A 21,601-nucleotide genomic window follows, 5' to 3' on the forward strand; every position below is an offset into this window, starting at 1 on the left:
GTCGCGGCGCACGCACGCGGCCGGAAGCGACTGTGGCAGTGGCAGGAGCATGGCGCGGCGCGGGTCTGTCTCCGACTTTAGCACGGACTCCGGCTCGGAAGACTCCTCTCTCTCGGACTCGGAGGTGAGCCATGCCCGCGGTGGCAGGGCTGGGGACGGGACGTAGGCTAGGCGGTGAGGTCTCCCCCGGCAGCCGCGGGGTAGGGCCGCCCGGTGCCACTGACGGCGCGGCCTGACCTTGCTGTCTCTACAGCTCCAGGAGGCCTTCTCGAGGGGCGCGCTGAAGCCGGGGCTCAACGTGGTGCTGGAGGAGCGTCCGAAGCGACACAACGACGTGGTGAGCGGGGCCTGCGGAGCGGGATGGTGCCTTTTCGGGGTATGGCGGAACCCCCCAGCCAGGCCCCTTATCCCCAAGAGCCGGTTGCGAGGCAGAGGAGCCCCTCCTGGGGCTGGGGCGCTGCAGACCTGCGGGGTTCCTTCACTGCTTTGGTGATTTGGGGTGATTTGGCGGCCTTAGAGGAGCATCACACGGTGTGACCTTAACGCTCAGCGGGGCCAGCCTTGGGAGGCTGGTTCGGTGCGGTGGTGTGCAGTGCTGTGCGTCTTTCACAGAACGGCTTGAAGCGGTGCCTGTCCGAGTTTAAGCAGCAGCTGGCTTGGGTGGAAAGGCTGGATGTGACTTTGGGCCAGGTCTCGGACCCCATCGCACAGAGTGCTTCTAACAAAGATGCTGTTGATCCTGAGAATGATTTCCAGAGAGAGATGAGCTTGTAAGTGACAAAAAGGGACATGTTTTGTAGGGTGTTGGCGTCCTGCTGTGTGCTTGTAGTAGTGCTTTGCAGGTGTGCTGCAGACTGCTGCACTGGCTGTCACCAGTATCATGTCACTCTTTGGCCACACATTTTGCATTTAACGGATCTTGAGTGTTCTCCAAAATAACTACAGATTAATGCTAAGTTGTCTCTTGACTGGAAATAATTGCCCTCTGCGGAGGAGACTTCCATCCTTTTCTGAAAAGTTATTAAAAATGTTCTTTGGTTGTAAGTATATGGCTTTAACACAGCATATGGGTTTTTCTTTGTAGAGCTGGGTTGTTGTTATTACTGTTCTCTTGTTTGCCTTGCCTTTTGTAATCCTTTTATAAAACTTTAACCGGAAGCTATGTAAACATATATGTGCAAGATAGAAGCATTAATATTGTACTGGCACCTGCATTGCTTTTAGTATCACTGAATGCTGTAGGGCACAGCATGTTGATACGATTCTGGGTCGGTGCTTGTTAGATCCTGGTTCAGATTGCTTAACGCAAGCAAAGTTTCTTGCAGTCAGTGCTGTGAGATCCCCAATACCCAGTGACAGAGGTCGTGCCGTGCTGTCTCCCCAGTTACCGACAGGCTCAGGCAGCAGTCCTGGAAGCCCTACCAAGGCTGCGTAAGCTCCAAGTTCCTACTAGAAGACCAGATGACTACTTTGCAGAGATGGCCAAATCAGACCAACAGATGCAGAAGGTACACGGAGTGAATGATGGCTTTCTTTCCTGTGTTATGTGTTGGTTTTAGCCTCCATTAGGGGTTAACTTTAAGGTGTGATGTGTGAATACTTCATCACTTTGACAAATGCCTGTGACAATGTGTCTTTGAAATTTTGTTTGTGGCAGGAAATTTCTTCCTGTTTAGGTATTTCAATGCAATGTGGGCATTTCCAGAATAACTTAGAACGTAAAATAGAAAAGCACAATTTATATTCTGTCCTGAATGTATTTACTATTAAAAATAGAGACTTTATCTCCATATGTTTGAGAGTGGTTGTAAAGTTGGCTGTGTGTATGTTCTTTGGCCTAAGATTTGCAGTCAGCTGTGGCATTAACATGAGCCTTTTCCCCCATCTAAGTATCACCTTTTTTATATATTTAATGTGTTTTGATGTGAGTTTAAACTGTGCTATTGAGTTAATATCATGGTAGTAAGTCAGATTTGTGTAGGAAATAAGAATTTCACAAACTTGCTTCTGGACTGCAGTCTTTTTTAAGATGAAACCCCATTTTTTTGTTTTAGTTTTGGAAAAGAGACTATATTTTATAAGCTGAATATTAGTTGAAGTCTAATTTGGAGGTTCATGTAGGGCTTGGTCACTGTTTTGATGGCTGATAGAACTTGTACTGAGGTTTAAGTCAATTCTGCACATTTCTGTACCTTCTTTCTCTGGCTTCTGTTTGAAGAACAGTTTTTATCTTCTAGTGGAATCACAGGCTGGATGCAGAATATGCATGTTGAAGTGTTTGTAATCCCTTTTGATGCAGCATCCCTATAGAAATGTTTGTGAACAAGGAGGGAACCAAAAAGACATTTTCTATGGCACTGAAGGGTGTTGACTCTTACTCAACGCCAAGAAAGAAACTATCAAGTCTTCTATATACACCTGAGTTATATGAGATGTGACAACATACTCTTTTTAGTGGTTCCATTACAGTTCATTATAAGCAGATTTTGGCTACAGATCAGTTCAGGAGTTCCTCTAAACATTATGCCTCATAAAGGGTTATCTGTTTGAGAGGTGGTTTTGTTTTCACACTTGTTGATACTTCACAATTACTGATTTCAGGACTACACAGCAATCATAAAATTCTCATGTTTTTCTCTGCATTACTGATAAATTTTGGTTTTGTTCTGTTTCCTAATAAGATTCGACAGAAGCTCAAGAGTAAACAGGAAGCAATGGAGAGGTCTGAGAGAGCAAAACAGCTCCGTGCAATGAGAAAATACGGCAAGAAGGTGAGGAGGAGTTACAAAAGGGGCCTGTGACGAGGATCTAGAAGCTGAGTGAGAGGAGCTTAGAAAGTGAGACCGTAGGAGGCTGTCTAAAATATGTGGAATCTGTCTAGTCTTCTGCCTAGCTGCTTTGAAGGAAGACAGAGCAAAAGATGGGATAGCTTAATTATTAAAAAAAAAAAAAAGTATGGGGCTCTGCAAGGAATACCACCACTAACATTATGCTTCTAATCTCAGGTGCAAAACGAGATTCTGCAGAGGAGACAAAAGGAGAAAAAAAATATGTTGAATGCAGTCAAGAAATACCAGAAAGGTAAAGTTAACTTGCCTAGAGAGCAAACGTGTCATGGCAATAGTGATGTGTGAGCAGTGTGATGTCCATTTGTAGTGCTGGGCAGTGAGCTTGAAAGACTGCTGCTGTGCACAACTCTTTGCCAGTGACAGTGAAAACCCTTCCAAGCAGTTGTTCTTCAGGGAGGGTGACTTACTGCTATTACATGCTTAGACTGAAAATATGTATTTTCTGTGGTGGCAGCAAGAAACTGTTTTGTTTTTCTTGCAGGTCTCTCTGACAAGCTGGATTTTCTAGATGAAGAGCAGACATCATCTCAGGGGAATAAAAAAGGCAATGCAAGTCAACAGATAAAGAAGGGGTGAGACCAGAAAAGAAAGATATTTAAGTGCAGAATCTCTTGATTTTTTTCAGTCTTTTAGAGGATCATTTTGTGGAACAAGAAAGCTCTTCTGATTACCGTTCATTAAAATCTGAGATAGCACTCTGTCCCTCAAGAGGAGGGAAACTGTGGCCAGAATGGAACACAAACTGAAATGTGCTAATGTCTCTCTGTTCAGTAAGAGGGAAAGGATTTGTGATGGCTGGTCGAAGTCCATCAGCAGATGCATGTGCCTTCTTGAGAGATTCCTGAGGAAAGGACTATAGGCAGTGATTCTGTTTGGTTATTTTTCAGACCAAATGCTAAAAGACGATACAAGAATCAGAAGTTTGGTTTTGGTGGGAAGAAGAAGGGCTCAAAGTGGAACACAAAGGAGAGTTTTAATGATGTATCCAGCTTTCGATCAAAAATTGCTCACAACAAAGGCCCAAGAAAAGGAGGAAAGAAGGCTCTCAATGTAAGCAAAATGTTGCATGCAAATGATCCTGTCTGGCAAGGAAGCCAACTCTGGTCTGGAAGGGAGAGCTAAGTACATGATGGGTGCCTCCAACAGTTGGAAGTTACAATGCTTGTCTTTGAGAGCATAATTCAGTTGTTGATAGACTTGAGGATGGTGGTTCAGTGCCTGAGTGAGGAAATGAGTGGGGAGGTTAGGAAGTACTGCTTGTTGCCTCCCATATCCCAAAATTTCCCTCTCCAGAGGTACTGGTATCCTCCCCTAGCTATAGAGCTAGAACAAAAATTGGGAACATGAAAAATACAGATCTGAATCTGTCTTTCTTTGCAGAAGAGACCTGGAAAGAGAGCAAGACAGAAAATGAAGAGCCGAGCACGATAAGAGGACTGTGCTCCTCAGCGGGGTTCCTGTGTTTCTGTGTGGCAAGATGTGTTTCTGCTGTCATCAAGCAGCCAACTGTGGAGCAAACTGGATGCTTCCAAGTGCCAAGAAAAAAAAGTCAGTGGAAACTAGTGCCTTATCACTAATTTCTTCTTACTGGCTGTTTTGTTGAAGGATTGTTTTCTACTTAAACCTTTGATGTGTGAACGCATTAAATGGTTTGCACACAACTCTGTCAGATTTGTTTTTAGCTGTGTTACAAGTGGTGGCTGAAGCTTGCCCTTTATTCTCTTCATTCTGACAACTTTTTCCACATCTACTGTTGACATGTACTTGGTGAACTTGAGTTCTGGGTCATGTTACTGGTGTCAATAAGAAGTCTGAAGCCTGTCAAGATGGTAAAAGTGTTTTTTAGACAATTTCTGTAGATGGGTTTGACAACAGCAGTGAGACAAAGGCAGCAGTCTTACAAATAGTTTTATTTCTGTGGCTGTTGTTAGACCGCAAATCTGGATAGACTGAGGTTCACTCTACTCTTTTTTCTCTCGCCTTTATTTTGTCAGAAATCTACCAGACTCACCTAATAACAGGAAGAGCCTAACACTTTAGATCTCATTAACTGCTTTTGAGTGGCTTTGCCACTCCTCTACTGCAGGTTTTCCCACTGCTCCTCACTGTGCCTCATTTCAGCCATTTATTTAGAGATATCAGTTCTCCGGCGTGGGAAGTAGAGTCTGCAGTCAGTACGATCCATATGTATCTGGGAAAGAAAACCGAAGAATAGTCATGTGTTTTTACTAGACTTAGTAGTGATAATCCCTCCTGAGAAGACTGATGCATGGTGTTTTTGCTGCTGCAACATGCTCCAGTGACAAATGAGTAAGGTACCACTGATTTGAGAATATACAGTTCACTGCTTTGCTGTGGTGGAGCTTGGTGAAAAAGAAAACGTAATGCAGGAAATAGCATTGTGAGTCCTGACTATAAATGTAACTCACTGCCCTACACTCGAGTTTAGTTGCCTCTTTTCTGCCAGTCTAATCCTACCAGCAGTACCTAACTGCATAAAGCCCTGCTGGGATGTCATCTGTAGCCTTTTGCAGTACGAAAAGTTGTAGAAGTCTCTTATTTTTCTTAATTATCTTAGTTTTCTTTGCAATAGGCCAAAATTAATCAGGCTCTTATTTGCCTTTCGTAAAACACTGATCTACAGAGTCAGTCATCGTCACAGCTATTCATTTGTCAGATATGATGGATGTCTCAGCTAGTTAATAAGATTTCTTTTCCTCCTACTTATTCCTGCTTCCCCAAATGAATCATCAGGGCTGTGTTCTGCCTTGGGTATATGTAGCTGATTATTAATTTCATGGTTCCGCTTGCAATTTGTTTGAAAGATGCTCTACAGCAGCACATTTCTTTTCATGGTACTTCTGGATGTCACTTTGCATTGCTCATTATGCCATTTCTCGTGGCTGAATGCTTTAATAAACAGCCAAGGCTACATATGTGGCATTTGGCAATATGCTTGGGGTCAACTGTCGTTGTAGACACTTTGTATGCAAGTTCCTTGGGGGGGTCTGCTGTTGCATTCGCAAAACTACGCCAGTCTGAAGAGTCCTCTTAGCTATAAATTTTAAAGCCTTTTTGTCCATGAATAGCTCTGCTCATTCTTCATTGTTGCTGTTTTCCATGTTTGCCACAAGTTATTTTCTTGCATGAATATCTTTCAGTGTGATGGGTGGAACCTCTCCAAATCCTACAAAAAGCTAAGCTCTTGAGTGTACTACTCACCAAAGGTGTGGTGTTCCAGCCAATTTCTTGGCTTTCTGTTTGTGGTTCTGAATATTTCTTTGTTGGCTCCAGTGCTGCATGGTTAATAAGTTTCAGAAATTTGGCTGTTGGTTTAAGAGACACAAATAGAAATGAAAGTATGTTTAAAAAGCAGTCACCAGTCCTAATGCTCTCCAAACTATAGCAAGGAAGCCAAGGCTGAAGGCAACCTCTGTGCTTCTGTGGTCTTGTAAGAGAATGCAGGGTGACATTTCTATTCAGATTTATCCTGATGAAGTTTCAAGATTTGCCTGCCTATACTGTCCTGTTAATTCTGTCATCCCTGTCTACTGTATTGCATCATCTTACTTTCCTTATACCACATCTAGTGCAAACCAGCACCCATGGCTCTCATCTTTCTCAGTTGCCTGAAACCTGCTGCCTTTCCCTGTTTTGTTTTATTTTCTCCCTCTTAATATTTGACTAAAGCAGGCCAACCTTAACCAACTGTTAAGGTTTTTAGACAAAACTAGCATGTTGGAAATTAGGGATTGGTTGCTATAAGGGTTCGTGTTATTAATGCTCTAAAGCAAGACTCAGCAGCCCTTTCAGCAGTTTACTGTATGTGGTGGTTAGGTAGAATCATGTATATATAAAACATGTTTTTAGAATTTTTTTGCCCCCCTGGAAGAGGTTTAGATTCTCAAGCAGAATTTTATAGTATAATAACTAAAAACAGAAATAAAAGCATAATCTCATAAATGCAAGGTTATATGAAAATAATGGGGGAAAACCTGCTTTAGGTTTAAGAAGAATTATGAGTTTAACTGTCTCATCTTGTCACAGGGATGTTTATCATGTATGTAATCTTTTAGACTAATTGTAATTTAAAAATCTTACTTATTTAGTAATTTTCTTATTATCACAAGCTGTTCAAAGATTTCTTACCATCTGCTGACTCTTCTATATTATCGTGCCAAGACATAGGCTTCTTGGTGACTGCGTGAGCTGGAAAGAAATTATGTAGGTGAATAATGTGAATTTAGCATCACAGCCAGGTATAGGGTATCTGTCATTGCAAATGTTCTTTTTGATTATTCTCCATTTTAGCTACTCACTGAAGTTGTAAAGAGCAGCATGTGAAGAGAACAAACTGAGTTAGAGTATTGACTTACAGTAGCTTCCTAGAAAGGGAAGGGGGTTAAGCATGCTAAAGGCCCTTGTATTGGATGCTGCCTGTATTCACCACAGCAAAGTTCTGCCCCACACAGGTGCTAGCCTGCAGAGCGCCAAGTTCCAGGAATTTATTTTCCTTTGTTTTGTTTTATTGTAAAAGGTAGATGTGAGTCAATCTACTCACATTACCTGTCTGCCAGCACAGATTATGATATTATGTGACTGTGAATTAGCAGGGAGAAATTGTGCCAGGGGCTGAAGAAACAAGGTGTAGTGTGGGGGCTCTCTACCCCATCTTAATTCTGTGTTGTTCACTCAGGATCTGTAGGTTCGAAATCCTAAATCACTCCCTCTGTGTTCACTATGGCACTGTCTGATCTGGGAAAATTCTGCCTTTGAGTGTGCAGAAGGCAAAAGAAAAGGCTACTGGTTGCTCCTTACAGATTTGTCCCTCTCAGTGTCCACTGTGGGCGTTCCTGGGAGCAACTGCTGGCCTCTGGCATGCCCCTGAGCCCTCCGGAGCCGTTTCCTAACCCTGCCACAGTAGGCAGGCCCCAGACCCCCCTCTCAGCCCCGCGGCGTGGTGCTTCCTGCCAGTCCTGTGTGATTGTGGGGCCTCCCGCGCACCGCCTTACCGCGGTGGAGCGGGTTCACGCGGAACTCCGTGTAGAGCCTCTGGCACTGCAGCTCCTTCCGCACTCGCTCGCGCAGGAGCTGGTTCAGCCGCACCGGGTCCAGCGGCTCCTTCCCGTTGCGGGTGGCCATGGCTCGGCGGGCCGCTCGGCGTCCGGTAGCCTGGCAACGCCTCACATGGTCCGCTGCGGGGCTGCTGATTGGTCCGGATGGGGTTCGGCCTTCCTCCCCTCCTGCTCTCCTCTCCTTCCGCCTCCTATTGGCTGTCGAGTTAAAGTCCCTGCGTTGATTGGTGGAGGTTGCACGCTGCGAGTTTGAACTGCCGGTGGGTCCGCGGCAGGATGGAGGTGATGGAGTTGCGCTGCACGGTGGTTGTGGAGCAGCCGCTGCCGGGGGGACAGGGCCCGCGGCGCCGCGTGATGCGGGGCGCGTTGGTGCTGCTGGGCCGCAACGAGCTGCGGCAGCCGGTGCTGCGCGTGGTCGGCGGCAGCAGTGGGGCGGCGGCGGTGGTGCTGAGCTTCGTGCTGGTCGGTGATGCCGTGCGGCTCTTCACACGGTTCGCGGGGGAAGGGCGGGCGGCGGTGCGGGTGGGCCCGGGCGGTGCCCAGGTGCTGCTTTCTGACTGCCCCCCGGACGCGCTGCGCCGCTTCCTCCGCCTCCTGCGGCTCAAGGTCGCTGGTGGATCGAGGGGCGCGCCGCGCTGCCCCCGCCTGCTGGACCGTCCACCGCCAGCGTTCACCGTCATCAGCCCGCTGCAGGAGCGAGACCTATTGCATGCCCCCGGCCGCCTCAGCGGCGGCGAGGCACGAGGTCAGCGCCCGGCGGAGGTGAGTTCCAGGGTGCAGAGGGTTGACCCCGGTTACCGGCCGCGGTTACCGGCACAGCCCTCACAGCGCGCCGCCCCTCGTTCCGCAGGTTTCCCGCGTGGAGAGGCGGCCTTCGGCGAGGCTCTCGGCAGAGCAGGAGGCAGTGCTGGGTGCAGTGAAGAGTGGGAAGAGCATCTTCTTCACCGGCTGTGCAGGTGAGGGGACCGGGTAGCTGTTACTTGAATAAAGTCCTTGGATCTCACCGCTGACCTGCTGCTTTTCTTTCATCAAGGGACCGGGAAGTCGTTCCTTCTGAAGAAAATCGTGGGGTCCCTCCCTCCGAAAAGCACCTATGCTACAGCCAGCACGGGAGTGGCAGCTTGTCACGTCGGTGGCACCACTCTCCATGCCTTCGCAGGTAATGGTTTGCCCGACAGCAAGGGTCTGGAAACTCTTGCTCCCTTCCCAAAGAGTTACTCCCTTCCCAAAGATGTTCTTTTTTTGCCCCTGCCAGGGATTGGCTCTGGGAAGGCACCACTGGAACAGTGTATTCAGCTGGCAGAGAGGCCTGGTGTGCGGCAGCACTGGCTGGCCTGCCAGCACTTAATCATTGATGAAATCTCAATGGTGGATGGCAAGTTCTTTGACAAGCTGGAGGCAGTGGCAAGGTGGGTGATTAAGTCAAGCAACTAATAGCAATGAGTTTCCCTAAGTTTACAGGATGTTCCTTTCATCTGATTATATGAATAGATACAAGGCAACCACTGGCACAGGACTGGAAGGTTGCTGTTTCTGTATCTGGAGCCAAGTGTTGTCTTTAGAGCTGAGTTCAGAATACAGCTGTCTGTTTATGCTGTGCCAAGCAGATCTCTTGCAAAAGAGAAGCAGCTGTAGTGTAACAGCTACAAAAGAACTAAGACTGGATCACACTATGTGTGGTATGAGTAAACAAAGTTAAAAACTTAATGTCGCATAATAGCATTGGTTAATTATTTGAGCTCTTCTGATACAGCTGAGGATAATCATCCTCTACTGCAAGTGTTGTATGTTCAAATGTACTGATAGACAAAAATATAACTTTTGAGACTTGACTGCATCCAGGTTCTGGAGGGCTTTCAAAACCTCTCCTCTCTTCCCTCCTTCTCAGGGCAGTCAGAAAACGGGATGAGCCATTTGGAGGAATTCAGCTAATAATCTGTGGGGACTTCCTGCAGCTACCCCCAGTTTGCAAGGCTAATGAAGAAACCAAGTTCTGCTTCCAGGTACACAACTGCCCCTAAATTTGTTGTCATGCTTCAAATCTGCCTCTTTCTTAACAAGAGAATGATTTGCCAGGCAAGAAGCTGGAGGAAGTGTATCCACATAAACATGGAGCTGACTGAAGTGCGGAGACAGACTGACAAGACCTTTGTCTCACTCCTGAGTGCAGTCCGTTTAGGCAGGTGAGGAGGAACTCAACTCTTTGTAATCCCCATTCCCTACGGGCAAAGCAGAGGAAAGGGTGTTTGTTTACTTCTGTGTTCTATCAGGAATGAGTGGCTGGGGGCAATAGCTAGAAATGCTTTAGTTCAGTGTAAGCAGGTTTTGTGTATGCTGCCCTGGTAAGGAATGACCGTTTCTAGGGTTCCTCTTTGCAATTTCTGCTAAGGAATTCATTAGATCTTGAGCTGGCAGTGGCAAGGGCAAGGCCTGGGTATACACTCTTGCACTGCTGTCCAACTTCTTGTAACTGTCTTTCTCTATCCTTTCTGGAGGCCTGGTGCTTGCACAGTCTGATCTGGTGGTGGATGTTACTGCTGCTGAAGACCTGTACCCCATGACTTTAATAATCCCCTTTTCCTGGTTACTAGGTGCACAGAGGAGGTTACGAGGCAGCTTATGCAGACGGCTACTAACAGGTCTGAGCGTGATGGGATCGTGGCTACACGGCTCTGCACCCACAAAGATGATGTGGAAATAACCAACGAGAGATGCTTGCAACAGCTGTCAGGTGAACTCCTTGGAGGTTAAACTACTAGCTTTAGCATTGAGCTCTGAGTGAATTTAACAGGGATACTGTGGTCTCAAGAGGAACTGGTGTTCTGTCGTGCAGCACCAGTCCAAGCTGTGTGTGTTGGAGTTGAGCTGCCTGGGGAGAAGCAATCACAACTTCGTTCTTGAAAATGGATGTTGTTACTTCTTGATGTGGAATAAACAGCAAGCTCATTGCTTGCTGTGATGTATAGTGAATTATTATTTTCTCCATAGCGCTTCTTTTTCTTTAGCATTTCTTTTCTGTAGCATTTCAGAAAGGCCATGCTTTATCCAGCTGTGATTTGAATTAAGGCCTATTTAATTTCTGCCTTCTTGTTTGGCCCTAGGATTCACTTTTTGTCCTCTTTGGAGAGCTGATGTTGGCAGTAAGTGAAAAAGGCCATATGCTCCAAATAGTGACTACTCGATTCTTATTTACTGATGGCCTTTGATTCCTGAACCTTTTCGTGCCTTGAGAGTTGTGTTGGAAAGACAGGCACTGGTGAGCTTTCTGCTGTTAGATGTAACAAGGTTTATGTGAACATGTCCTGCCAGCAAAGTAGTAGTGATATTAAAAGAGGAAATACTGTTTGAAGTAAATAGTAAGCCTCCCATAGTGTTGTGTGGAATATGTTGAACATCTGCATTTTCTCACATCTTTCTTTCCCTCTTAGGAGAACTGCACACTTTTGAAGCTTTGGACAGTGACCCAATGCTAATGAAGTTAATTGATGCTCAGTGTCCTGTGGGTGGTAGAGTTGAGCTAAAACTTGGAGCTCAGGTGAGTGTGTGTACATACATCTGTGAAAGACTAGAGGATCAGATGGATGCAAAATGTAGTAGCTGGGAATTCTAGGAAAGAAAGGCTGTGAAATAATTTCAATAGAACTGGAGATGGTGCCCTATTCTGCAATAGGGCCACAGCCACATCATCCTATCAGCCTGCTGTGCCTATGCTTCCTGGCTAGAAACTTAGCTGCAATGGCCAAACAGGATGCAAATCCAGTATACCAAGGGATTTTTCTTATTTTTCTTTTTCTCTCTAGGTGATGCTAGCTAAGAATCTGGATGTGTCTCAAGGGCTGGTGAATGGGGCACGAGGAGTTGTTGTAGGATTTGAAAATGAGCAGAAGGGTGAATAAGCTTTTCAATTTTCATTGTTGAAGGAAGAGGGAAAACCCAAAAGAATTTATCTTTGATAGCTGATAACTTGTTGATTTTGTTTGCTGTTTCATAAGAATAATTTGAAGGAAAGCAGGGAGGAGGTTGTCTGCAGTGAGATGCTTGGGGTTCTCATGAGATTGATGTCATGTGCTGCATCAGCTGTAGTTATCTGTGAGGCCTTTTGTGTTTGCTTTTATTCTCTAGATGTGCATGCTCATTTGCATCTCCTGTTCTGGTGAAGCAAGTCTTGCTGGGTTGTTTTGGTTTGCTTTTTCTCAGAGAATAATATTCTGCTACCTGCAATGTGTTTTTCTTTGCATCTCAACTGATAAATTACCTAATTATTCTGCTTAACTAGGTGCTAAACATCAATTCAGGACATCCTATTTATGTGGCTTTAGGTTGTTTTTTTTTTTTTTTTTTTTGTGATGTGGGGTTTTCTTGTTTTTTTTTTTTTAATGCAGCCCTAAAGTCCATGTAAGAGTGACATGGGGAAGGAGGGGGGGAAAAAAAAAAGATTTTAGTCTGTTGCCTTCTTAGCTCTTGAGTGTCATGAATGAATTCCTGTTTCTCTCCTACTCACACTCCTACAGGGCTGCCTAAGGTGAGGTTTCTCTGCGGGATCACACAGGTCATCAAAATGGAGAAATGGGTCTTCAAAGGACCATCAGGAATTCACCTGAGTCGGCAGCAGTTGCCGTTAAAATTGGCATGGGCCATTTCCATTCACAAGAGCCAGGTGGGTGTTCTCTTACAGACTTTTACACTGTTGTAAGCCTTTTTTCCTGAGTGAGCTTGCATTGCTGGTAAAACTGGAGGGAGAACTGAAAGGCCTTTGGAGGGGTCTGTAGAATGTGTGTCCATCTGCAGAGAAGGCAGCACCTCTTTCGCTTGTGATGCTTGGGTCAGGAATGGGCTAGCAGTACTGATAGTTTCCATTAGGGTGCAGCTGTCAGCATAACTGGTATTAGACTATAAAGCAGCATTGTTTGCTGCTATGGGCTGATCAGGGTAGTGTTTCTCTGCCAGTCATCATCCTTAGTGATAGGGAGGTTTGCAGTGTACCTGAGGAAGCTGCAGGAGTCACAGCTGTGCTCTTTGGGCTGGGTTTCTCCTTTGTTTGTGTTATGTTTAGTTTCTTCAGTGTAACTAATGCAATTCCTACTTTTCTGGAAGACTTGGTGCACTTTTTGATAAATGTTTGGTATTAGACCTGCGAGTTTGCTTCCATGCTGCTGCTTAAACCAGGCCATGTTGTAAATTCTGCTGCCTCCTGGGATGTCTCTTGTTGCAGACAGGGCCGGCCAGGCCTAACACAATGGTCTATCTGAGGACTGCTTGAAACTGGTGGCTGCTCCAGTTAATTACTAGGACTGAAAACAGCAGCACACCTTTCCCTGGTGTCTTGATTATATGGGATTTATGGAGTTTCTCACAAGAGGCTCACTGGAGTTAGTGGACCCTAATGTCTGCTAGCAATTTTCTGACATTGGAGTACTGCCCTTTTCTTTCCACTGATTCCCATCTTTTAATTGGTTACACAGACAAACAAAAGGCTTCCTTTTTTAGCAAGCCAAGGATGGTACCTTTGAGAGACTCACAGGACAAATTAGTGTTCATACAGCACAATGTTCTTTCTTTATTTGTTCTGTAACAAACTTCTCTGTGTCTTTGACAGGGCATGTCTTTAGATTGTGTGGAAATCTCCCTGTCTCGTGTCTTTGAAAGCGGCCAGGCTTATGTAGCCCTCTCCCGAGCCCGCAGCCTCGCAGGTCTTCGTGTTCTGGACTTTGATCCAAAAGTAGTGAGAGCTGATCCTTCTGTGTTGCAGTTCTATAGACAGCTGAGACGTCATCAGCTTCTGACCCAGGTAAAGAAAAATCCTGTGCTAGCAAAACCTGCAACCAGGATATGAGATGCTACTTTTTCTTCCTAAGCAAGGTCATCCATATTAAAACTTGTGGTGGTAGGAGAGATGAAACCTCAGAGGGGAAATGTGGTGGGGCAGCTCTTGTTAGCAAAGTATCTGCTGTAGTGTTGGGATTGTATTACAGTACCTGGCCATGTGAGTGAAAGGATGGGTTGGGATTCTTGGCTCCTCTTCTTGCAGTAAGGACTGAAGGGGAACTAGGCACACTGTCTATTTTAATTTTTTCCTCCCCCTCCCAGGATTCACTGCACACCCATTCAGATGATGATGAGAAGGAGAACAGGAAATGCAGCTGAGAATGCTCTTCTGGCCTCTGAGGCATCGGCATGACTGTTGAGTTGCAGCAATCTTGCTATTGAGTGTATTTGGTAGCATAGGTAAACCCAAAAGATTTTTTTTTTAGGTGTTTTCTTCATTCAGCTGACTCTGGATGTGTATCCCTGTCTTGTGCCTCTAAAATCTGGAAGGCTTCTGTAGCCCCTTTCTGGGCCCACAGCCTTGAGTGCTCCTGTGTCACAGATGCAACTCCAGCAAACAAAATGACTGAACAAGGATGTGCCTGAGGGAACTTTCTACGATTCTATCCTGCCTGCCTGATTGCGTTTTACTCTCCACATATGCAGACTGATAGTTGTATGCCTTTTTTCAAGTACACACGGTTGAGAGATGGAAGGTGTGTGTCCTCTTTGCCTGGATGAACCGGACTTGATCACAAGAGCTGCTGACACGAGGGAAATCAGTGCTAAGTATCCTCCTGCAAGCAAGGAACTGCCAGGAGCTGAGCTGTCACTTTATAGCATTCTGGGGTGTTCTTGCCTTCCAGATGCTTAGCAGCAGGAGGCTTTGCATAACATCCTCCACAAGCGGAACTGTAAGAGTTACACATTATCTGTTATGCTGATGCGTAGCTTTTTTGTTAGTCTGTGGCATACAGTAAGATGTGATTTTTTTTTTTCTTTTAATTTTTTTTCCCCCTATCTTCTGAGATAAGGTGATACTGTTTAAAAATAGGAGGAAGTCCTACATCTTATACCCACAGTTATACTACTAGAATTGTGAAGATCCATTATTGTGTTATCAAGAAGGGAGTGAGAAGATGAGTGCTGGTGGAACCCCCTCTTGTTTAAATGAGACTCACTCAGATGGGAAGGAGTTTCCTGCTGGAAACAAGAAGGCTGACTAATAAGGTGGAAGCTGAATATGCAATAGGGGAATAATGGCCAAGGACATGTGAAGTGAGCTGTAACTTCATCTGTTTCAGCAAAAGCAGAGATGAGCAGCACTAATATACTGTCCTTTGGAAATCTTAAAGCAGCAGCTTTGCCCTTTGTTTTAGGACACTGCTTAAAGCTTAAGTAACATGTTTTTTAAATGTGTAATTTGTGGGAATAATGTGAACCAACTATCAACATCCAGCTGGAACTCCTCTGTTGCAGTGGAGCTTCTCTGTAACAAAGCCTCTGCAATCTGAATGAGTTGAAGGCCACTTCTTGGCAGCTGCTGTCATTAAAGCCAGGGAAGGCTACTGACTAGCTGGTGGTTAATGTATCAGAAAACAGATTTGGGTAGGATTTAATTTTTTTTTTTTTTTTATGTGGGGTTTGGTTTTTCTGGGCTTAAGAGGTAGAGTTCTGGAAGAAGCAATAGCAGGAGACAGAAGTGTGAGAATTATTCAGAGGTGTTTACTCTAAGAAGGGGTTCTTAATGTACTGGCACATTGTTTCTTCAAAGAAGTCTGCCAGAGAGCATGTGGAAGTAATTTAAGCTGGGGCTAGACTCTGTGGAAGTCCCTTCTCACACTGCAAACTGTTCCTGACACTACTTCTGGTCTTTCAGCCTTTCCATGTGTGCATGAATATTTTTAACAGTGCCTTCCGCTCCTTTAGCCTGGACTTCAGCAGTTTGTCCACCTTGGGGAGGAACAGAAAAATGTCCTTCCTATGTCTACACCCCTGCGGTGCTGGGGCTAATGTGTGATTCCCTGGCCTGCATCTCCTAGAGCCTCCACTAGACCTCAGTGAGAGTCTGACTCCATTGCAGCCCTGCATCCACAGGGGAGCTGCTACAGGTGTCCCCACCCAGCCTGCTGGCTGGGTGGCAGTACCCAGTTGGGGTGACCGAGCATGGGGGTGCTCAGGTTCAGCCCTTTCCTCCTGTGATGGCACACATGGGCTGCAGGTGTGGCAGCCTGGCTCCAGCCTTTCCTTGGACACCTCTTGTTCCCTCAGCTGCCCATCAGCCCTACCCTGTGTGTGTCCCCATCATGCAGCACTGTTGTCCTTTCCTCATGCTGCCGTTCTGCAGTGGGTGCCCTGGCTGAACCTTTGTTGTGCAGCTTATTCTTCCTGTGTTGTTTCACCTGGGCCTTAAGATGCAACCTTCGCCTCTGTAGGTTGAGTTTTTGCTTTTGTTCACCTTGTTCTGTAGGCTGCTGACATAATTTCCACCTTCCCCTCATGCTCCTTGTGCAGATGGTCAGAGGCTGTGGGTGTCCTAACTGTCAGTTAATGCTGCCTATATACACAGGGAAGCCAGATGGGCAACCTAAAAAATCCATATGCCTGGCCAGTAGGCTGGGCTGAGGCTAGTCAGCACTCTTGTGGGTTTTTAGAGATGAGATGCTGCAGTATGAGGGCTTTGTGTTGCATTGGAGGTTGCAGTGTGGGGTCTGAAATACTTGGGGATGTTCAAGTGAATTTTACTGCTGGCTCAGACAGTTAAGAAGGATATACTAGGCACTTCCAGTCACACAATACATTAATTTATTTACAAATTTTGTAAGAGTAATGAGATAATGTAGGTTCAAATAGTTTAAAATTTCTTTATAAGTTCCTGTACCACTGTAATGATGAGATAATCAACACTCTTACACTCTAAATTATGTACAGTGCAAATCAACTTTTAATTGTGATCTTGTGAAACAACCCAGCTGCAGCCTTTCATGAGTTTAGTGACTGAAATCTTTCCAGTTATATAGAGGGTTTTTTTTTTTTTGGTGCCAGTTTGGGGTTTGAGATAAAATACTAAATAGAACTTAAAGCTGGAAAATGTAATAAATATTTCATGTTAGTATTAAATGTTCATGAAATATTGCGGTTGTCTTCTCAGAGTTGGAGCAGTGGGAACAGAATAGCAGTGGCTTTCAAGGGTTGGCAGCTGTCCTGAGGCCAGAAGGGGTCCATCTGTGTAAATTTTGGATGTTCTCACTCACTTCTAGCTAAAGCAGATGTAGGGATGGGGGCTGAGGCTGAAGACTGCAACTTAATTCCTAAAGCAAGCAGTCAGGACAAATCTGAGCTGTCAGATTCTTTCATGGCTCCCCTGCAGTCAAGATTGTGATGAGGCCTTTATTTAACAGAAAAATGCTTCTATATGTGTGAAGCAAATATCTTGTAATGCAATAAAAATCCCTCCTTCCAAATATTCCTTAACATGTTAATTTTTTTGCGGAGGGATATTAATTAGCCTATAGCTGGAACCCAGTACAGCAACATGGTCTTTTTTTAAAGAAAAAAAAAAACCCACATTGTTTTTTTTTACTGCAGTGATTGTACTGGAAGAAGAGTGCTGCTCATCCTCTCTTCATTAGCAAGTAAAATGAAGAAGAATCTTAAGAGCAACCAACTTTTTACATGCAGCCACTACAAGTGATTTTCAAAATGCCTGGTGATGCTGTTGCTTTTGCCTGCTGAGGCAAGGTGCTTTTAGCAAGCTGGGTTTTTTTCAGGGACAATTCACATGGCTTGTGGCAGAGCAAGTACACATGATATTCTCAGCTTATGCAATGTAGATCTCACACTTTTCCTGTGCCCCAAGTTGCAATCCTTCAGGGAAAAGTCTTCCCCGCTGTGGTCTCTCCATTGGAGTTCCTGCTCAGGCACCCATAGCTCATCCTGCCTTTCTGACCTGGGTGCTCACAGGGTTCATTTCTCACACTTTTTCTTCACAGCTGTGCAGTTTTCCTCTTCTTCAATGCGTTACCACAGAGGCTCCCTGAGTGTCCCTGAGCTGTGCCCCGTTGGAGGGCTGCTGGGTCCGGTTGGAACCAGCTATGCCAGGTGCAGAGCAGCCCTGCCCTCCGCAATGATTGCCCCCAGCACCTGGGCGTGGGCACCTGACAGACCAAGCACCAGGTGTGTCAGCGGCCTTCAGAATTGCCTCTCCACCCTCTCCTGCCCACGCTTTTAACCTCTCCGTGGCTGGATGATCCTAGGATACAGAGGTAAGGTGGAGGTGATAGGAAAACCGGGAAAACCGCCCACAACAGAGGAGCTGCCATTCCTGTGTGTCGGGTAGCAGGAGGCAGAAGCAGCCTGGGCTTCGGCTGGAGCCCAGGCACAAACAAGAGGCATGCCAAGAGGGCTCATGACAGTGTGGTGAGGAACTGGGGGTTTCATTGCTGGGCTCCAGTAAATATGAGGAAATGAATATCGTCTCTCCACATACACAAACTGAAGACAAAGTGTTTAAGCATGGCTTTTGCCTTAACTACAGCTATAATTTAGTGAATTAAGCTACAAGTTTGATTTCATAATTGGTACTTCTCTTGCCACAAAGTACAGCCGTTCCCTTTCTATATACATCAAGCCATAAGAAACTGCTTTAAACCAGCTGAAGCTTCATAATGCATTTATGTGTTATTGGAAGCATAATTCATATAGAGTGTTATTGAAACCCTACCAACTTCCAGTTTAAATCTTTGTACAGTGATTTAACTCCCTTCTCATTCTTTACGTGACATTTTCATAGTAATTAAACGTGAATGTCGTCTTGCAGCCTGTACCCAGAGGTCCTGTGGTGTGCAGGAAAGGTAGCAATAGTCCTCCTGGTCTCAGATGCTGTAATAAGATTGTGTCCATGGATTAGATCTTCCTCTCCAGAAGTCCTCTGAACAGATCACGCAAATGCTACTTTTAAGTAATGGAAATGCAGTACGTTATAGCCTATGCTATGAATGCTAATCATGTATTTTTTCTCACAGTTATTAAAATTTTCTCACTTTGTATTATGCCACTCCCTGACATGCAATGGTCTTCTGCTGCTAAATCTAAGCAGCTCTATTATTAGCATGAGAAAAGCCCTGAATGAGTGGAGATTGCATTTAGCTGTGTAAAATCTCTCTCTCGCTCTTTCCTGTATGATTACTTTATGCTTGTTTCTATCACAGACCATAAGGACATTGGATGGAATTTTTTAGCTAAGCTACTGACGAGTGTGTAATTTATTAAATCTGATTGTGCAAGCAAAATAAGTTGATAAGTCTATAAGAGTAAACTTAATTTAATTCTCAAATACTGTACTATATGACTTTTTGGGTTTCTTTGAATCTGTTATGGTGTGGATACAGGGAGCTGTCAGATGTGACAGAACCTAAGAAAGGTCTTCTGGGATTGCAGCAGAAGACTAGCTAGACTTCAGGAGCATCTTAAATGGCACCATGTAACCATGTGTGGGTAACTGAATTAAACCCATAATATTCCAAATAGTAGTGTAACACATACTTCAACAAAATTGTTCATTACAGTGTTTTTGCAAGGAGGCAGAACTATGATAAATACACCTTAGAGAGAAATTTGATTAAGATTTTTTTTTAGTTATATGAAATTTAGTAGTTTAGGGCTTATTCATTTAATTATTAAAATATATGAATTTTATCAGCAGGTGGGTAAATATGTATATGAATAATATCTTCCACCTACTCTTCAGAAGTCACTAAGCTATATCAGTTTTCTGTAGGTACTTTTAGGTATTACCTCCCACCCCCCCCAAAAGAAAAAAAATTAACACCCTGGGAATAACAGTGAGATTTGTCTGGACTTTTATCTTGCTAGGCACTGGGAGTTAGTCCAGGCAGTCTGTATTTTGCAGATGATGCAATGTTTAAAGTAAATGCAACAATGTTTAAACAATGTTTAAAGATGATGCAACATTAAAGTAAAAACATAAATAAAGCTGCTTAAGATTATTTCAGTAGATGATAATTCCTAAAACTAAGGCAACACAAATCTTTTAGCATCTTCAGCTGAAAGCTGAAGATTTTTTTTCATATTTGATTTATTATACTGAATAACACTTATGTGGATTAATATAAGAATAAGTTGGTTTTAAAAAATAGCTTTAAAATTAGTAACTTATCTTGGAAGTAGTACTTCATCTTGGTCTTTAAGTTATTCTGTGGAAACATCCCAAGCAAGCTGCCCTCATGTTTGTGCTGGATTAGTGGGATGACCATAATATAACACCAGGTACTTTCAACTGACCCTTTGTAATACAAAGTAAATTTTAAAAACAAATCTGGAGGAATGAAATAGTATTTAATTGCCAGAATTTCAATGCATAATGCATTAGGAAAAAGGATGTTATGAGAATGAATTCAGTAATGAAGAAGGAAATACTGAAATAGTTTGTTTTTTACATGTCTTTTCTCCAGATGAAAAAGACCTTACAATAACCTTAACTATTTTACTTGTGGGAGCAGCAGCTCTGGCTACTTTAACATAAAATCCACACTAAAAATAGAAGACAGCAGATGATTCAGTAAGGTCAGAAGGACAAACTTTCACAAAATGTTGTCCCTTTACCTTCATTAGCCCTAATTATTGCTGTCAGCTAAACTTGTGGACAAATGTATGTCTTTTTTTTTAAAAATAAAGGACAAAAAATACTCAGTGTACAAACAATTTCAAGTTCATATTAGGGACTGAATATTACTTTTGACAGATTGCTGTGTAGTCTTGTGCACTCTTAGATCTCAAAGTACAAGGTCAGAAAGATTGTTCCTGATGACCTGTTTTAATAGAAATGTTGTCAAAAGAATTGATAACCAGATTTTGACACTTGTCCTGGGAGTGTCATCAAGGACAATAAAATGTAACCCATTGGGCAAAAGTTCCAAGTGTAATGCTCATTCAGTACTTCCATAAAATACAGATCACTTTACAGTGCTAAGTTTTGGGATCAGGACATGAATATGAAAAAGAAGTATTGGCCCACTGCCGACCTTTGCTAAGGGTTTTGCATAGGAGGAGCAGGAGAGATAGGAGCAACACTAGAGCTCAGTGGCGTTTGTAGTGCTTTGATGGGCACAGGAGGGAGATAAACTCTCATTAAAAAGGAGCTGCTGGCCATGTTCTCTGCTTCAGAATGAGTTTTAGTTCACCCTGAGGTACCAGATGGATATCAGGTCTGTTCAGAGGCCATTAGGAAGCATTATGGTGAGGCTGGTGGTGAAGGCAGCCAAATTACTGGACTGTTAGATGCATACCAGTCCAATGAGGTGATAAGGTACTCCTCAAAACAGTCATGGCTTGGGGTAGATACATTGCATGTGCTGTCCAGACTATGTGGAACAGAATAAAACCTACCACTGTGCTTCAGTATTTTAAACATTTATTTATTTATTTATTTGGCACTCATGAAGCATGTTTTGCTAGGATGGACTCTTTGAAGGAGGGAGGATGTGGAGAAAAATTTGCAGAACACTTAAGGGATGACAAAAGATAGGTGCTACATGCAGGTATATAGAATACATTATATGATGATGTGTCTACTGGATGCTTATTTATTGATAAATTTCAGCCCAGCAAGTGGAAATAGACATAAAAAACTTGATAAAACTTACCAAAAGGGAAAAAAAGTTTACCACAGAGCTTAAATGGGAGAGGCTATTGTGGAGGAATTGAGCTTAGATTCTGCAATGCTCCCTTTTCTTCAAAAGGATCTGGCTTGCTTTTACAAAGGTGGAACCTTTTCACTTTGTTTCCAGAGCATAGTAATTGGAGCATGCTTCTTTGTCATCTCTCAATCATGAAGATCTCATTTTGCTCTTG

The 21,601-nt window shown here is 44.1% G+C and overlaps 3 protein-coding genes across 3 annotated transcripts; 2 read left to right on the plus strand and 1 right to left on the minus strand.

Moving 5' to 3' along the window:
- Nucleotides 1-49: 49 nt before the first annotated feature.
- EBNA1BP2 (EBNA1 binding protein 2) lies at nt 50-4,311 on the plus strand. The gene is made up of 9 exons (XM_054384432.1): nt 50-124; nt 254-337; nt 613-770; nt 1,385-1,508; nt 2,682-2,771; nt 3,006-3,081; nt 3,331-3,421; nt 3,737-3,899; nt 4,230-4,311. The coding sequence occupies exons 1-9, from the start codon at nt 50-52 to the stop codon at nt 4,278-4,280; spliced, it is 912 nt and encodes a 303-aa protein (XP_054240407.1). The 3' UTR covers nt 4,281-4,311.
- A 663-nt stretch (nt 4,312-4,974) lies between these two features.
- CFAP144 (cilia and flagella associated protein 144) lies at nt 4,975-7,991 on the minus strand. The gene is made up of 4 exons (XM_054384230.1): nt 7,862-7,991; nt 6,999-7,058; nt 6,072-6,175; nt 4,975-5,040 (listed from the first exon to the last, which is right to left on the minus strand). Exons 1-4 carry the CDS (start codon nt 7,989-7,991, stop codon nt 4,975-4,977), a joined length of 360 nt encoding a protein of 119 aa, XP_054240205.1.
- A 203-nt stretch (nt 7,992-8,194) lies between these two features.
- PIF1 (PIF1 5'-to-3' DNA helicase) lies at nt 8,195-14,068 on the plus strand. The gene is made up of 12 exons (XM_054384412.1): nt 8,195-8,686; nt 8,775-8,889; nt 8,949-9,083; nt 9,180-9,333; nt 9,813-9,927; nt 10,001-10,107; nt 10,516-10,655; nt 11,353-11,459; nt 11,725-11,812; nt 12,436-12,581; nt 13,521-13,712; nt 14,012-14,068. The coding sequence occupies exons 1-12, from the start codon at nt 8,201-8,203 to the stop codon at nt 14,066-14,068; spliced, it is 1,842 nt and encodes a 613-aa protein (XP_054240387.1). The 5' UTR covers nt 8,195-8,200.
- Nucleotides 14,069-21,601: the final 7,533 nt, after the last annotated feature.

Source organism: Indicator indicator, chromosome 10, assembly GCF_027791375.1.
Source record: "Indicator indicator isolate 239-I01 chromosome 10, UM_Iind_1.1, whole genome shotgun sequence".
NCBI lineage: Eukaryota > Metazoa > Chordata > Aves > Piciformes > Indicatoridae > Indicator > Indicator indicator.

Excerpts from the sequence above, each read along its gene's own strand:
- PIF1 (XM_054384412.1), top strand. The coding sequence starts at position 8,201 with ATGGAGGTGATGGAGTTGCGCTGCACGGTGGTTGTGGAGCAGCCGCTG. Across the intron at positions 9,334-9,812 it reads AAGCTGGAGGCAGTGGCAAG|GGCAGTCAGAAAACGGGATG; the intron begins GTGGGTGATTAA and ends CCTCCTTCTCAG. Across the intron at positions 10,108-10,515 it reads AGTGCAGTCCGTTTAGGCAG|GTGCACAGAGGAGGTTACGA; the intron begins GTGAGGAGGAAC and ends CCTGGTTACTAG.
- CFAP144 (XM_054384230.1), bottom strand. The coding sequence starts at position 7,991 with ATGGCCACCCGCAACGGGAAGGAGCCGCTGGACCCGGTGCGGCTGAAC. Across the intron at positions 6,176-6,998 it reads TATAGAAGAGTCAGCAGATG|CCAAATTTCTGAAACTTATT; the intron begins GTAAGAAATCTT and ends TTAAACCAACAG. Across the intron at positions 5,041-6,071 it reads GCTGGAACACCACACCTTTG|ATACATATGGATCGTACTGA; the intron begins GTGAGTAGTACA and ends TTTCTTTCCCAG.
- EBNA1BP2 (XM_054384432.1), top strand. The coding sequence starts at position 50 with ATGGCGCGGCGCGGGTCTGTCTCCGACTTTAGCACGGACTCCGGCTCG. Across the intron at positions 1,509-2,681 it reads CAGACCAACAGATGCAGAAG|ATTCGACAGAAGCTCAAGAG; the intron begins GTACACGGAGTG and ends TTTCCTAATAAG. Across the intron at positions 2,772-3,005 it reads TGAGAAAATACGGCAAGAAG|GTGCAAAACGAGATTCTGCA; the intron begins GTGAGGAGGAGT and ends TTCTAATCTCAG.